We start from the raw sequence: 15,823 nt of genomic DNA, 5'->3' as shown, positions 1-15,823 counted from the left end.
GATATTGTGTTCCAATATCTGTGGCTCATTCTGTTCAGACGTTGATGCATGAGGTCCTGTTTGCACCTAAAAATGCTTTTCTAAGGCCTTAACAGTAACATTTTACACAGCAATAAACCATGTTTTGATATCATTTTTTTCTCTTCCATTTCAGCTTGGAAATATTGTTAAGATTATAAGAAAAAACTGAGTTCAGCAATTAAGGCAGTTCAAAACACAAGAATAAACTTATCTTGAATATCTGAAGTGAATTTTCATTCATTTAAATTTAGAATTTTTTTAGCTACAAACACATGATAAACACCAAAAGTTCTTTCTTTCATTTCAAATGCAATCCTTTTTTTCAAAATTTACTGTATGTTGTTTGTTAATCAAATATATTGTACTTAACTACATACATAATCACTTCATAGTGACTCACCAGAACACCTTAGATGAGATAATACAAAAGATACCAAGTTTGACATGGGCACTTGATCTAGTTTAATCCCTTCAAGAGAGGTAATCTCATTCAACTGAACATAATCATTCATTGAGATACCCCTTATGTGAAGGGATGATTTATTCCGGGGATTTATTAAGACCCAGTCCACACTATTTTCGTCACTGTGTCATATTAATTACCTGATTATAACATGATTATGACACATGAATGATGCGAGCGTCCACACGGTCAGCACCTCGTCATTGTGTTGTAATAAATTCACTCTACAGCAATTATGAAGACCATTGAGTAAACGTATATACACCAACAAAATGCGTACACACAGGTAATTTTCAATTACGACACAATCATGCTAAAAACCGGCCCAATGATGGAAATTTTGATCATTCGTGAATGATGACATGATTGTAGTATGATGACATAGTATGACGACAACATTGAGCGGACACGCGGTACTAATATCTTAATACGATGACACAGTCGTTATCTATGGGAAAAACACGTTTGTGTGGACCGGAGTGCCAATGACTATTTGAAAAAACAAACAAAAACAAAGATTCTTTTCATCTGTGAATGTGCATTTTAAAGAGAAAAAAAATGAACAATATGATATGCTAATAAAAATATTGAAGAGGGCCCATAAATTTTGAAGAATTTAGATGCAAAATATTATATATGTCAATTTTTCCCAATTTGAGATAATAGATAGAATATAGTATAAAATATTTGCTACTTCTGATAATTATTTTTAAAAAGTTTACTTTTGGAATTTGGAAAGTCGAGTGTCAATTGAAAGCTAAAATTATATGATAAATGTTGGTTATCTTAATCTCAAAAAGTTTGAAAATGGTGTATATCACATATTGCATCTCCACTTAGTTTTCACAAGTGCTCAAATGGCACTTAGAAATGTTGTCTTATTTCTAACATTGCTATAATCCATATTGTAACTGTGTATTCATCTTTGCATCCCAATAATTTGATTGTGATTTGGCATTTAAAAACCACAGACGACTGTTCTCCTCGGCAACAATCAATGGCGGTGAAAGTAGCGATACAGGGTACAAATGATCTGAATCCGTATGAGACATTGAGGTGTTGAAAAATGTTCCCTTTTCTAGTTTTGTGTCCAAGTATATTTTAATGACAGCCCAAGTGAATGTTTCCTCTCCAAATTTATGATCAAACAAGTTTTGTATCCTCCCAAATCTTGACTCTGCTTGTAGTCCATTATCTACAGAAACCCGAACATACGATGCAACGCGTTCTGTTGTCATTTCAGCATCCTTAGTCCTGTATAAAATGTGTTTGTGGTCATCAGTTGTCTTGGTAAATCGTTGCATTTTCACAGCGATTGGGTCAATATCCGAGATACTGATTTCATAATCATGTGAAAATATCTGATAAAATTTCACCATTTGTTGAATATATTGTTGACTCAGAAGATGTTGTCGCCTGCTGTTAACTCTCTCAGTTTTAGTTGTAGCATTCAAATTATTTTGCTCCAGCATATGTACTATTAGGTTAGAAATTCCTTGTCTGTTCTTTAAATCATCTCGACATATTTCCTTTAATGCAGTAACTTTGCCACTAAGCATCAAGAAGACACACCAATCATATATCTGGAGGAGAAAATAAAAACAAAATATAGTACTTGATTCTGAAGCAATGTTGTTTTAACATGCTATACATTCACCTGTCAGTTGTAATGATCAATAATATCTATTTACTACTGGTCTAAACACTTGACATGAGAGGCTGATCTTTTTATGGTCAGGATAATTGAGTCATGTAAGTACCTTAAGTATGAATAGTGTGAAAATCAATTTTGATTATGTATCTATTGAATTCATTTAATTGTCCCCTCTTATTAGCCATCATAATAACAGTTCACTGCAGAAATCATGTTAAAATTGACATGATAAAGGTGGATCAAAGATTTTAACTAAATAAAGAAAACTAATACATTTCAGCCCATTTCAACTGAATAAAGATAACTTACTGCATATGTCTCCATTATTGTTGCCTCCTGGTGCTGTTTATTTGTGACTTGCCTGGATAACCAGCACTGGACTCTCTCATATGGGAAAGTCCATCTTCCGTGGAGAGGACCAAATTCTGGGATGTCTCTTGGAATGTGATGAATTATGTGAGTGGTTATATTCTGCAATAGAAAAACAAGAGATGACTACCATTGAAGTGTCATGAGCATACATGTAGGTCTAACTGACATTGGGGAAATAGATAAGCACACACTTATTACAAAGTTAGCTTGATTTTTATTTTCAAAATACTGAATGTCAAAGTTTAATTAGTTATATATTTATTTGCTTACTTAATTATTTACATAAAGTCAGCTGAATATGTTATTTCAATGGGGCCCTCTTTTAAAGTTTTATTTCCACACTGTTTTGATTTATGATGTCAAATATGCTTTGCTACAGGCCTACTTGAATGTATAAACTTACCTGTACGTAAACAGGGAAATCCCTTTCCAGTAGAGAGAGAGCTGTACTTGTTTGATCACAAAGGGCAGGGATATACTGTTCTTCAAAGATTGGTTGAATCAAACTGTCAATCATCTTGAAAAGGTTGTAAAGGGTTGTTTCCTGGACATCGCCTAAAAGCCCCCGCAAACACCAAGCCAATACACCATCTGCTGCTGCCTGTTAGTTAAAATTAAAGCAATATAATTGTGAATTTAATACAAACCTGTGATCAACCATAATACATGTTATTGCAACAGTAGGCCTACATAGTAGATATTAAATAATACCCTTAGCTGTGGTGAAATTAATTTATACAACAGAAGAGATCAATTCAATATACATCGCCCTAGCCATAATCATGTTGAACAGACATATGAACCATATTGCATGCAATTATCAGCAAACACGTCTTCTCTGCAACAAATTTGACTGCTATACATACCAAAACTAGCCCAGCATGAACTACTCGATATAATGTCAACTTGTGATTAGAAATAGTATTATGAGTATTACATAACCTCTACACAATACTTAGGCAATAAAAGATGCACCATTATATTCTTAGGGAAGCATAAATTGTAATCGGGCGGTGAATCCATAGTTTAAATTTACACACACCATCCACATTTTGCACATCACATAGCATTAAGGGGATACTGCACCCCTGGCCAATTTTGTGCCTATTTTTGCATTTTTCTCACAAATTATAGCGCATAGGTGACAAGTAAAATATGTATATTTAATATAGGGGCAAGGACTACTGCACTGAAAATTCAGCAACTCAAGGCAAGTAGCCTAGTTATTGATTTATTGATCAAATATTGGTTTCCCCTCATTTTTGACTGTAACTGTTGTCTGTGCTGAAATTAAATTTTCAGTGCAGGTAGTCCTTGCCCCTATAATATACATATATTACTTGTCACCAATGCGCTATAATTTTTGAGAAAAATGCAAAAATAGGTACAAAATTGGCCAGGGGTGTAGTACCCCCTTAATGCAAACAGTTAAACTTAACACATGTATAATGGATGGGGTGTGTCTTGTACTTTGTAGTGTTATTTTTATGTTTTAAATAATGTTCATTTATAGTCATTTTCACAATCAATGTGTTTATTTTTTTTTTCTGTAATTCAAATTTTGAAACGACAATAAATTTATTTTTGTACTGAAATTACATATGAAAAATGTCTATGAAATTTAAACATTTTGGAGCTTTATAAACTTAAACTTTAAAGCAAACATACCTTTATTTTGCTGTCCATCGTAGGCATCAGCCACGGTTTGGAGAACAGTGGTCCACTCTTTTATGGCATACCCTGGGGATATTTGATTTTGCTTCCTCGTCCATCACATATCTTTAATGCTTCCTTTGTTAAAGTCCATGGTGCAGTCTCTTCAGTCTTTTTGCGCTTTTTGCGCTGTGGCTCTGCATCTCTTTCATGGTCTTTGGGCAACCAGATATCCTTAAAGCGTTTGTACTTTTCCTCTGATAGTGCTATTCCTTGAGATTTGACTTTGCCTGCTACTAAATTGATTACTGTTCCTAACAAATCTGAAAAGCTATGGGCTGCATCAGGGGACATCTGCTCTATTCTATCATGTTCAGGTTGCCTCATTAATGCATATGTCCTTTTAAGACCAGTTTCTTTGCGAAATTTGTCCTTATTTGTTTTATTCAATGTGTCATATTTCTTTCGTAGATATACTTCATCCTTCTTCATGTACTTTGGTGGCTCAGTTTGGTTCACTGTCTCTTTTGATGGAAATAGGCCATTTTTCTTCCTTAAAGGACTATCAACAGGCAAGAAGCATCTGTTTGAGAGGTGCACAGTTTTGCTCAGAGCATGACAGTATTCCCGCTTTCCTTGCAGAAAGGGCAGGCTTTTAAAGATGCCTGACCTGGTAACTGGAGCAATTTGCTGAATGCAGGAAAATCTGCAATATGATGCAGTACACGGATTTTGACTTTGGTGGGTGCTTGCAGGTAAGCATTGAAAGTTTTGACATCAGTTAGTTGCAACATCTCGTCGACTAGAATATCAAGGTACGGATCTAAATTTTCAGGTTCTGATGGTCCTGTGCCAGGAACAACACCAATCAACATGAGAGGACCTAGGAGAGACCTGTACTCATATGGTAGAGAAAACCAAGTTAATAAAATAGGCCATGTTGAACGCTGAAGAGCATCGCTATGATTAGGATTCAAACCATCAGTGAACAAGCCCAGTGGTACAGCTCCACTGTTATAGCCATGCAGCGCACCTCCTGGTTTAAACCATTTCTTGAATCCATTTCCATCCTGATAATCAGCTATCCTACCATCAGTTTCAACAGCACCATTTTGAATCAGTTTTGCAAGCTTCGTCTCACCAAACCATCTAGCTAATCGGGGTCCAACCGGCATGTAGATAAATTGTTTTTGTGGTTTGGGACTGTTGGGATGTTTCTTACGAGGTGTGCTGCATTCTGGGCATTGAGTTAATTCTGAGTAGTCTTTTCCATTTGCATGTTTTCTGTAAATAATGCAATCTTTGATACATACATCATATCTTTGAAGGGGAACTAGGAATGGCTTAATCATTGAATGGGCTTGTTTGTATGAGCTAGGGACAGAGTTGGGTTGTGGCAGCGTTGCTTTTAGAGTTGCAAAGTTTTGGCCTACATTTTTCTTTGTCATACCATTGTTGCATGTAAACATTAGGAATTGTTCTGCCAACACTTGCATCGTTGTCTTTTCTGCCCCAGGATATATGGTTTCAATGGCAATTCCTCTTGTGTATAAAGTTGGATCATATTCCATATTCCACTGGCCACAAGATGATCTTGAATCATGCCTCCTTGTTACATGGGAGTCTTGTTGTAAAGCTGATGTCTGCCCTGCATGAAGTGCTAAGTCCTGCTTTCTATGAGAAATTATTGTTTTCCTACCTCTAGGCTTTCCTCCACAACCATGAGAAAGGCAGTTACAAGTTGGCACAAGGTCACCTATATAGAAATAGAATATGAGAAAATGTAATTATTGTCAAATTCTTATCATGTGATATCTCAAACCATGATGTTTTTTAGCTCAAACTAACTTACAGAATATTTCAATAAATACACATGCAATTTGTTTATAAATTGAACTTTGGAATTGTTTATGAAAAGTATGAAGTAAAGCACCTTGTCCAGCAAACAGAAAATATTTTTAAAATGTAATTTAAAAAAAAAAAATTGATTTTGGTCAAAATGTTTTAATAACATTTAAATGTTGGATTACATAAAGATCATGAAAATGTTTTGTATAAAAAAACACTATCAACATTCCAAAAATGTTCAAAAATGTTATTGTCAAATATTTTATTCAGGTATGTTTTCTGTACCTCGGTTAAGCACATCACATGCTCAAAAAAGGATGAAATTGTTAATTTATCACTTTTGCATATAATGTTGTCCTGAAGTTCATTAATAATAAATAGGAATTAATTATCTGTATCAAAATGTGTTAGGCCCCCAAAAATGTTTGATTGGCATAACCCGACCGACCCTAAAAATAGACCTGACCTTATATTTTTGCAACAAAATTGTAAAAAATCGCAATTTACAGCTTACAATGTGTGTAAAAAAAGTTTTTAAAAAAAAATTGCCGACCAACCTACCCTAATTTAAACCAATCAAACAATTTGTAAGCCTTATTTTTAATGCATAATTCTATAAGCATTACTATAGCAATACAGCAGTATTGATTATCTGTGACAGCTATTGTTCATTGATAAGTACATGAATTAAATGTTTCCACTACCAGTAGTGGCCTTATTGAAACCTACTTTGCATAAAAAAGCATTATATAGTAGTCAGAACAAAAATTACAGAAGGTGTTATGATTGCAAAATGCCATGAGTGTATGTAAACTATAATATTATACTTATAGACCTAATACTTATTGTCTTTTCAGTTTATTTCTCTTTGGATAGGGATTCACAAAATTGGTAAAATGAAATTATATTATATTATAATCTTTTTTGTTAATTTAAAACAATTCCCCAGGAACAATTCTTACCTTTATTTCCATCATCACCAGCAGTCTTGGCACGGGTTGCATTTGCAAATGTAGCCAGCACTGTTGCACACAAAATACCTGTAGCCTTTTTCCATAAAGGAATCTCATTTTGTTCACTGCCATAGTCTTGTTGATTTTGATCAGATATGATAGGTAGCTTGGGTGAAGGAAGTGAGAATATCTTGCTTCCCTGCTTGGGCAGGCCAAAGCTACATACGTTTGAAAGTCTATAATTTATTCTTGCCAATCTCTGAAATAATGATGCCATCTTGTGAGGAGTCTGCTTCTCTGGTGGCTAAGTATAAAAGCATGTATATGATATAGGCCCCTAGCTGATATAGGCCAAGATGATTCCTCAACCAAAATGTTGTACAGTTGAACTTGAATGCTATTAACTTTTATCCATCCAAAGCATTTGATGTAGAGCCTGTTGTGTAGAGCATTCAACTCAAGATTCAATTAATTATCATGGACATCAGCCTCATGAGCTGATTTTACAAAGCCACTCTGAATATTCATGAGGATGGAGTTGTGAAGATACAAATTGCTGAAGTACTTGGTATTGAATGAATAGGAGTGTACAATGCATCACCTATTTTCAACCAATCAGCACTCAGCAAGAATCTATAGCATAAGTGGTTTTTGCATTGTTGGAAAAATGGATCAATATTAATATTTACAACAAGTAGCCTATATTGCCAGCATTGACCATGAACTGAAGTCCTGATTCAGGTATTTCTGTACACATTGCTGTGTAACCAGAGATCTTTATAATTAACTCATCTGCTTAAAACTACCAATTCTGAAACAAATTTTGTTACTGCATGTTGTGTTGTCATGGCCAATTCGCAACATTTTGTTCCCATGAGGCCTGCATGCTGCAGCTGTTGTCAACAATGGTACCAACACCTGCAAAACCCAACTGTGCACCCAGTGCCAAGATGTGAACAGGTTAATAATATGAAGACTGTAGAAACACAAACGGGTCTCGCTACGGAAGTTTCATTGCGGTATAATCATAATGATTATATGGGAAATAAGCCAGATATAACAGCAAGGAAACTGTTACTGGTAAGTCATTTTTAATCTTCTAGACTTCATTCATATCTATGGTTCAATCATCATTATATATTTTACAGATGATTGTTGATTTTAATTGACTTCCTTACGTGAGGTGTAGGCCTATCTGTACTTGATTGTTACAAAGCAAATTAGATGCATATCAAAACTTTATGCTAAGAATGGTGAGAGCCATATCATCATGATCATAGCAGTTTGGTTCATACAAAGCCTCAAGTTATATAATTACACATAGTATGCCTGTAAATCAGAGGCCACATAATTATCATGTGCATTTCAAGTAATTTTTGGCTATATGCTACAAAAATGTAGGACAGCTAAAGGTCCAGATTTTCCACATCTGCTTATATTACAATCATAATTTCTCTTTATTTTGTAGGCTGAAGCCAAAGAGCAGATGACTATTCAAGATGTCAAATCCTTCAGAGAATCACACAAAGTGGAGGCAGTAATATCAAATGTAAGTTAATTGTTTTTCTGTTGTTTCATATTTTGGTTATCACTATTTTACGCTAACAAACCGATGGTTAAAATAGCGTTAGCCATCACCATTTATCTGATTACGCTAGTGTTTCCACTGCAGCACTTCACTTATCACTATTTGGTGTGTTTTGCAGATGCAGCTGACAAAATGAGATAACCTGAGCATATTCATTATATATTACAAAATTCAGTATTTTGTTTACTACAATATTTTTATGAAAATAAGAATTAAATTCTAAAAACCTAATTAAGGTTGTATACAAATACAAATCATTTATTGCATGTCAGTTGAGACACTTTTTGTTCACATGTGTAACTTTTAAAATTCATTTTTTGTAAAGGGACACTGAAAATGGGCTTCTTCAGTATATAAATACTTGATATGTATCCATGTAGGCCCTACACACCCCGGGGGGGGCCACTCAAATATGACAGTGTACGCATGCGTGACCAATTTTTTTTCAAACACCCCCTAAACAAGTTTTACCCTACCAGCAAATTTAGCCCCTTAATAAAGTAATTTAGTGTAGAATTTACCCCCTAATGAGTTTTTGGCTGGTAAAAATGCAACAAATGTACCCTTTTGGACTCATAATTTACCAAAAATTTGAAAAGGTACCTTAAACAAGTTGTCCAGTTTCAGAAAACTACCCTTATTCTTGAAAATCACTGTTTTTTAAACCCTAAGCCCGTCACGCGCATAACTTGCTTTGCCTAAAAAAACACCCCTTTTACTTGTTTTTTTTTTTACACATTCGTACAGACCATTTATGTGAGTGATCCCCCCGGGCTACACACAAACCAATTTTAATTCAATCATGTTTGATTGAATTCTTCCTGTAATCGGCAAATAATGATATTCCGCTGGGAAATTTATTGGCAATATAATCACCAAAAACCTACTATTTGAAGGTTGGTGATTCCGATTAAATGGCGATTATTAAGAAGTCATTATGGCTGTTTCCACTGAAACCAAATGCCCGGTTTTAGTGCTAAATAATGCATTAACTCTATCCTTATATATCTGTGTTGTTTTACAGCTCTACTCAAAGTTCCCAACTATAAGGAATTCTCCAAATACAAGATCTAAACTGAGAAAAACTTTAAGGAAAAATGCATCTTCTAGAAATTACTACCAAAAGAGGTAATTTAGTTTATTTTTACAATACTGCCTAAAATATGGTTTCATTGGCGTGACCCTAGTCTACTTTATAGCCCCTTTTGGAAATTCATAACGACTCATCTCACAATGATTGCAAGTTCAGAACCGAGAACAGCTCCCGTCCGAATACCACGACGCCTCCAGAAAGAAAGGGCCCAGAGCGGTCATTGGGGATGTGTTGCGTTTTATGGACTTGCATAGCTGGTATGACTTCCCGAAATGGTTAAATGTTTCTCGAAATGGTTAAATGTTTCCGATTTTGCCTGTACAGGAACATCAGATGAACTGAATTCAACAGCCCTTAAAACTGGAATCTGTTATTTTCAATCCAATTTTGCGACATGTTGACCAATATTTCATACCTTTTTTCATGATTTTCCACCAATTTCAGGTTTTCAAGGATTACAATATGTAAAGATAGAGTAGGCATAATATAAATTGGAGGTGATTTTTTTTTGCTTATTTCTTCAGAAATTCAACTGACAGATTTCTTGACTCAGGCGTGGCAGAAATTGATGCTCTCATGAAGACGACGATGATGATGACGCACGGACGACGCGATGTGGCGTTAGCAGTATTGCAAACCTGCTCACAATATAATGGAAGGAAAACAACAAAAAGGTAAGCTTGTCATTTCACTTTCAGTTCAGTAAAACTTTTAAACAGACACCTTTAATTACGGTACCCCCAAAAGTATTGCAATTTATTTTTCATTTTACATGAAATGCTGAATTTTGCTTAAGTTTTATCACCAATAGCGGACAAAAATTACCCACTTTACTGCTTCCCTGCTTAAACAGCTTTGCCTTGGATTATTTGTTTGCAACAGATAACTACAGTAAACCAGGCCAACTGTAAAATAAAATTGCTAACTTTTTCTTTAGACATCAGTATGTATTATTGAATCTCCCAGTAAAAGGTTACCTTTGCCATTTGGTGTAATAAAATTACAAAACTTTCTGAAAATCAACTAGACCTTTGTGTCGTTTTCAGAATTTACCACAATGGTAGTGAACTTACTCTCATTGAATGAAGACATAGCTAATTTTGCTCTGAGTTTGTTTCTTGTTTGCTACTGAGTTCTATTTGATTTGAAATTGTTCTTAAACTACAGCATGTACTTTTTTCAATGTTTGATTTTATATTTTATATTTCTGTTCCTGAAGAAGAGCCGTTTATCTGCTTTCGAAACAAGAGGTTTTTTTTTTCTGACCAGTTGGTTTAGTTTGTCTGCTTTTGTACACAGTTATTTTCATCACTTGTTCCAGTATGTGTTTGTACTATATTACTGTCACTGCTGTACTGGACTCTGCATGGAATTGGTCATTTTTGGCCAGCGGACTTTGTCTGTTTTTGTACCTACATTGGTTGTTTGGTTTATTGTGTCTACGTATGTGCGCAGTGTATCAGCGCACTTCTTTAAACCCATTGATCCCTGTTGTTTTTACAGGTTATAACACTTCTGTGGGCCTTGTAATTGGTAATTTTTGGCTATCAAACTTTACCCAATTCTGTGCCTAAATCTGTTGCTCATTTTCTTTCCAACCACAATGTCCTTATGAAAAGTTACCCAGTAAATATAATTTTTCATTGTTGAATATTGGTTGCCATTTAATATTTCCTTAATGATCTTTATTATTACACAGAAAGCAAACTGCAGAACCACAGCAAGCAAAACAAACAAAGAGAAAGACAATTAATCAAGTGCCAGGTACAACCAACCAAGAACAGCCAAGACAGAAACCCAAACCAACCAAGCAGACCACACCTGTAGAAGTACCAGGTACGACCAACCAAGAACAGCCAAGACAGAAACCCAAACCAACCAAGCAGACCACACCTGTAGAAGTACCAGGTACGACCAACCAAGAACAGCCAAGACAGAAACCCAAACCAACCAAGCAGACCACACCTGTAGAAGTACCAGGTACGACCAACCAAGAACAGCCAAGACAGAAACCCAAACCAACCAAGCAGACCACACCTGTAGAAGTACCAGGTACGACCAACCAAGAACAGCCAAGACAGAAACCCAAACCAACCAAGCAGACCACACCTGTAGAAGTACCAGGTACGACCAACCAAGAACAGCCAAAACAGAAACCCAAACCAACCAAGCAGACCACACCTGTAGAAGTACCAGGTACGACCAACCAAGAACAGCCAAGACAGAAACCCAAACCAACCAACCGGGACACCAACCAAACCACAGACGACAAAGAAGTTGAGACGGTCTGGAAAACCTCATCTGATTTAAAAGTTGAATTTAAGAAAGGAGACTTTATTGCAGTGGGTATGTCGAAGTCAACATTTGATATTGCCCAGGTTGAATCTGCAGAGAAGGAGAAAGGACATTTGAAGGTAAACATTACATACTTCAAGCAAAATGGAGAAACATTAACCACATGGATGCGTTTTAGTAAGCCACTGAAACAGAAAATATTTGCCAATACTATTGTGTATAGATTAGAAGGAACAGAATCCTTCAAAGAGAAAAAAGAGCAAATAGCCAAAATACTTAAACATGTTTTCATGTAAGAACCGTATAGCTGTCGCAATACGACTCAATTGAGAGAATTCATAAAATCATTCAATCAATAGCATAATTGAGATTGTCTACTACAACATGGGCTGTAATTTCAGCATCCTCACTTTTTGAAATATAGGTAAATTCTCCTTTAAAATGACCTTTACAAAATTACAATGATATATTTCATGCCTCTAAATTGCTTTTTTGTAAGAGATCAAAAAATAGGTTGGGAAATCCTTTTGTTTTCTATTGTTTTTGAGATATTCAGTGCACTATAGTCTCAAAACTAGATTTGCCAACATTACGGCCCATAAATGAGGATGCTCCATCATGAGAAATGTTGTAGTGCATACACTCTATTGCAACTAAAACCCATGTTTAGGCTTACATACAGTCCATAATAATACAAGACACGTTTTTGTAATTTTTATATTATGCCTCTTTTTGTACATGTTGTAAAGTATAGGTAAGCCTATCAACAGAGATTCGGTGTAGTCACACAATGCTGCATTTTATACTATGAACAAAGAACTAAATGACATTTTGTTTTTATTTCAACATGCATGAGTAATTTGCTGAATTAGTGCATGTTAGTATCCATTGGTTACTGGTTCAAGCATAGGCTCATAAATATACCTATTTCAAACTATGATATGCCATAGGCTTTGTCTTGTGATCATTTCGATCAGTGGTTTGTAACAAAGAAAGCGTGAGCCAGTTGACCCAACAACGATCATATATTCTAAGGTGCACTATGCCAGCAAATAAAATCATTGGGCATTTACTGTGTTAAAGGGACCATACATTTGTAGGTGATGAGTAGATGACCAGAACCCGGGGTACTCAACTTCGGTGTGGGTAAGGGCGTGCCCGTTAGAATAGAAAGTGGACACATCAATATACCAATTTTTCAAGAAATTTGTGTTAATTTTTGCAACTTTCCCCTTAAATTTTGGGGAAATTTTACAATTTTTGGCTACAGTGATCCAGGCAAAATTTGGCTATTTTCAAAAAAATTGAGAACATTTTGAAAAAGGACCCATAAACATCCATATACCAAAATTGGCCTAGAAAAAGGGGTCATTGATATACCAAAAGGCTGAAAATGCTACCCATGTTTGCGGCACATCCCTGTATGGTCATTTGCACTGAGTACCCCTCCCCCAGGGAAGCAAAATATCCTTAAATAATCAAAATCCCAATTTGAGTATTTTTGAGACAAATTTTAAGCATGCAAATGAATTGATTGAATCTGATGAAGGATCGATGCTGTATTGATACTTATTATATACGTGCAAGTGAGGCTGCCAGATCCGGAAACCAGTTTTCATGCAAATGCCAGCAGGGGAAATTAGCATCATAGCCATCAAAACTAAGAAGTAAAACTTCTATTCATTTGTACTGTTTAAAAAAATAAGCATGAACTATCATTTATGATCATGATCATAAATATTTACCTATTTGTACTTGTTGGTTATTTAGTAAATTATTTTGTATAGAAATGTCCATTTTGTTGTTGTCCCTTATAATATTTTTTCAACAATTTGATGCACTTTTGTTGACCCATGAAATGTGTAGCTAATGTACATTATTGCACACTCAGTTTTTTGTCTTGTTTAGGCTGATCTTCTCTGGTTTAGGGTAAAAATGTTGTTGCTCAACTATTGTTTTTATTCTTGTTTAAGAGGTATTGAATAAAAAGAAATGTAATGTAAATTAAGTTCTGTGTGGAGTGTGACTATTTCTTAGCACTGATGAAGGTTTGGCAAGTCAAGGCTAGCTTGCATAATGGAAATATAATAGATGGTTTAAAACCAATCAATAATCAGTAAAAGTTTTAAGCATGTGAAGTGAGATGGAATGGAGCATACATTGATTTCTTGATTTAATCAATGTACACCAATTCAAAATTAGTTGTGGCACAAATGATCTATTATGTACCCAAGTGTTTAATTTTTATTATCTTTGAACAATTTCATCTGGAATTATTAGTTAAAACGAAAATGAGAGTATAATCTTTGAATTGTATCGAAAGAATAAAATCTCAAGTGTTTACGCTGTAACTTGAAATATAATAAAACAAATATGAGCCATCCAAAGAAGATGGTATACATGACATGGTGTAAGCCTATAAACTAGCAAGGCAGTAATTTGTTTGAAGATACAAAAAAAAAAAAAATCTAATCAAAAGAGAAGCACTGTAGTAAAAATGTACTTGTTTTAACATTTCATTTAAATTTATTAAACTGCCAAGTCGGAAATGGTGATCTGCAGGCCCAAGTTATTTGTTTGTTTTCCTTTGAGGTTTTACTTTAGTATTACCCCTAATTGTAAACAAGTGCAAGTATCATTTATTTAATTAGATCTTAAGCTTTTGTTTTCTATTTTTTTAGTTTTTTTACTAGTTGTTTAAGTACAATCAATTTTTACCACATAGACCCTAGGGAATAACATGGTTGTTTTTTGTTAAATTTATTGCAAATGCTATGGTCTCTATTTAAATTACATAACACACTTTTCATTAGCAGTCACAAAACCTTGGGTGCATACTTAAGTTTGGTTGGGTAGGGCTGTGATGCTGATAATTTAAAAGTGGACCAATCAATACACCAATTTTTCAAGGAATTTGGACCAATCGATAAATCCAAAGTCATACTTTTTGACCAAATTTAACACAAATTGTCTTACTTTCCCCCACATTTTGGGATAAATTCAAAAACTTTGGCTACAGTGGGGCAAAATTGGGCTATGGGCTATTTTCCAAAAACAAAACAAATTGAGAACATTTTGAAAAAAAAGACCCCATCCATATATACCATGTTTGGACATAGAGGCAAAATACAATTTCAGAAATACTTCATTGTATTTCAGTTTCTAACAGCATAAACTTAAAATAGCACATCAACTAACCTCAAATCATGACATAAAATATATGCATAATGTTGTGATTTTAGTATTTCAAAAGACAAAATATTAAATGTTGTAATTTCTCCATTCTCATGTTCACCAACCATGACCATTTCCAATCAATAAGCATGCCAGAGAGGCCAGAAATTAATGACCAGCTTAAGTCAACAATGTAATAATAGTGATAAGTGGGTGCCACTTATCTTCTAGACAGAAAGTCTGGGTGAGCTAAATCTCACTGGATTTACCTCGCCTTTCCTCGCCCTTTCTCGCCTTTCCTCGCCATTCCTCGCCTTTCCTCGCCATACTTGCCCAGGATCTGAGCAAGACTTAATTTAATTATCTCAACCTCGCCATTCCTCGCCCTTTTTTATAGGCTACCTCGCCTTTCCTCGCCCTTTATCGCCACACCTCGCCTTTTATCGCCAAAAATGGGTACTTTCTCGCCTTTGTGGGTTTCTAGTGTCAGGAAGCAATTTGTCCTCTATGAGTGACCAGAGAACATGGTGAAGACTGGACTGTCTGATCGTAACCTCTTTTGTTTCAACTAATTTTTTGAAAGAATGTCCTCTATACTTACCGCTGAGGTTTCTGTCGGTGATGCGAAAGTTTAGTGGGCAGAATGCTTTAGACGAGACAATTTTAGCACCCTCTTTCATGTTGGCAAAACGTTCTTTCAGCTACAAAG

General features: G+C 35.1%; 4 protein-coding genes across 4 annotated transcripts in view; 2 read left to right on the top strand and 2 right to left on the bottom strand.

The window, feature by feature from the left end:
• LOC140140112 (uncharacterized) overlaps nt 1-15,823 on the bottom strand; it is a 59,478-nt gene that overhangs the window by 21,180 nt on the left and 22,475 nt on the right. Inside the window, 1 exon segment of the mRNA XM_072161945.1 lies at nt 15,716-15,815. Coding sequence (XP_072018046.1) covers nt 15,716-15,815 — 100 coding nt within the window.
• LOC140135935 (uncharacterized) lies at nt 1,184-4,255 on the bottom strand. Its single transcript, XM_072157630.1, has 4 exons — nt 4,179-4,255; nt 2,914-3,111; nt 2,448-2,609; nt 1,184-2,067 (listed from the first exon to the last, which is right to left on the bottom strand). Exons 1-4 carry the CDS (start codon nt 4,203-4,205, stop codon nt 1,378-1,380), a joined length of 1,077 nt encoding a protein of 358 aa, XP_072013731.1. The 5' UTR covers nt 4,206-4,255; the 3' UTR covers nt 1,184-1,377.
• On the top strand, nt 7,632-9,738 carry LOC140135931 (uncharacterized). Its single transcript, XM_072157615.1, has 3 exons — nt 7,632-8,044; nt 8,433-8,513; nt 9,577-9,738. The coding sequence occupies exons 1-3, from the start codon at nt 7,811-7,813 to the stop codon at nt 9,682-9,684; spliced, it is 423 nt and encodes a 140-aa protein (XP_072013716.1). The 5' UTR covers nt 7,632-7,810; the 3' UTR covers nt 9,685-9,738.
• On the top strand, nt 10,240-12,236 carry LOC140171530 (uncharacterized). The gene is made up of 2 exons (XM_072194801.1): nt 10,240-10,319; nt 11,345-12,236. Exons 1-2 carry the CDS (start codon nt 10,240-10,242, stop codon nt 12,234-12,236), a joined length of 972 nt encoding a protein of 323 aa, XP_072050902.1.

Source organism: Amphiura filiformis, chromosome 2, assembly GCF_039555335.1.
Source record: "Amphiura filiformis chromosome 2, Afil_fr2py, whole genome shotgun sequence".
Lineage (NCBI taxonomy): Eukaryota > Metazoa > Echinodermata > Ophiuroidea > Amphilepidida > Amphiuridae > Amphiura > Amphiura filiformis.
Note: the sequence above shows the minus strand (reverse complement) of the source record. Positions and strands in the feature narration are given on the sequence as shown.

What these genes read in the sequence shown, in the direction of transcription:
- LOC140171530 (XM_072194801.1), top strand. Translation starts at nt 10,240, where the DNA reads ATGACGCACGGACGACGCGATGTGGCGTTAGCAGTATTGCAAACCTGC. An exon ending in GGAAGGAAAACAACAAAAAG is followed by an intron (nt 10,320 to 11,344) that starts GTAAGCTTGTCA and finishes ATTATTACACAG; the next exon opens with AAAGCAAACTGCAGAACCAC.
- LOC140135935 (XM_072157630.1), bottom strand. Translation starts at nt 4,205, where the DNA reads ATGCCTACGATGGACAGCAAAATAAAG. An exon ending in ATTTCCCTGTTTACGTACAG is followed by an intron (nt 2,610 to 2,913) that starts GTAAGTTTATAC and finishes TTTCTATTGCAG; the next exon opens with AATATAACCACTCACATAAT. An exon ending in CAATAATGGAGACATATGCA is followed by an intron (nt 2,068 to 2,447) that starts GTAAGTTATCTT and finishes TTTCTCCTCCAG; the next exon opens with ATATATGATTGGTGTGTCTT.
- LOC140135931 (XM_072157615.1), top strand. Translation starts at nt 7,811, where the DNA reads ATGGCCAATTCGCAACATTTTGTTCCCATGAGGCCTGCATGCTGCAGC. An exon ending in CAGCAAGGAAACTGTTACTG is followed by an intron (nt 8,045 to 8,432) that starts GTAAGTCATTTT and finishes TTTATTTTGTAG; the next exon opens with GCTGAAGCCAAAGAGCAGAT. An exon ending in TGGAGGCAGTAATATCAAAT is followed by an intron (nt 8,514 to 9,576) that starts GTAAGTTAATTG and finishes GTTGTTTTACAG; the next exon opens with CTCTACTCAAAGTTCCCAAC.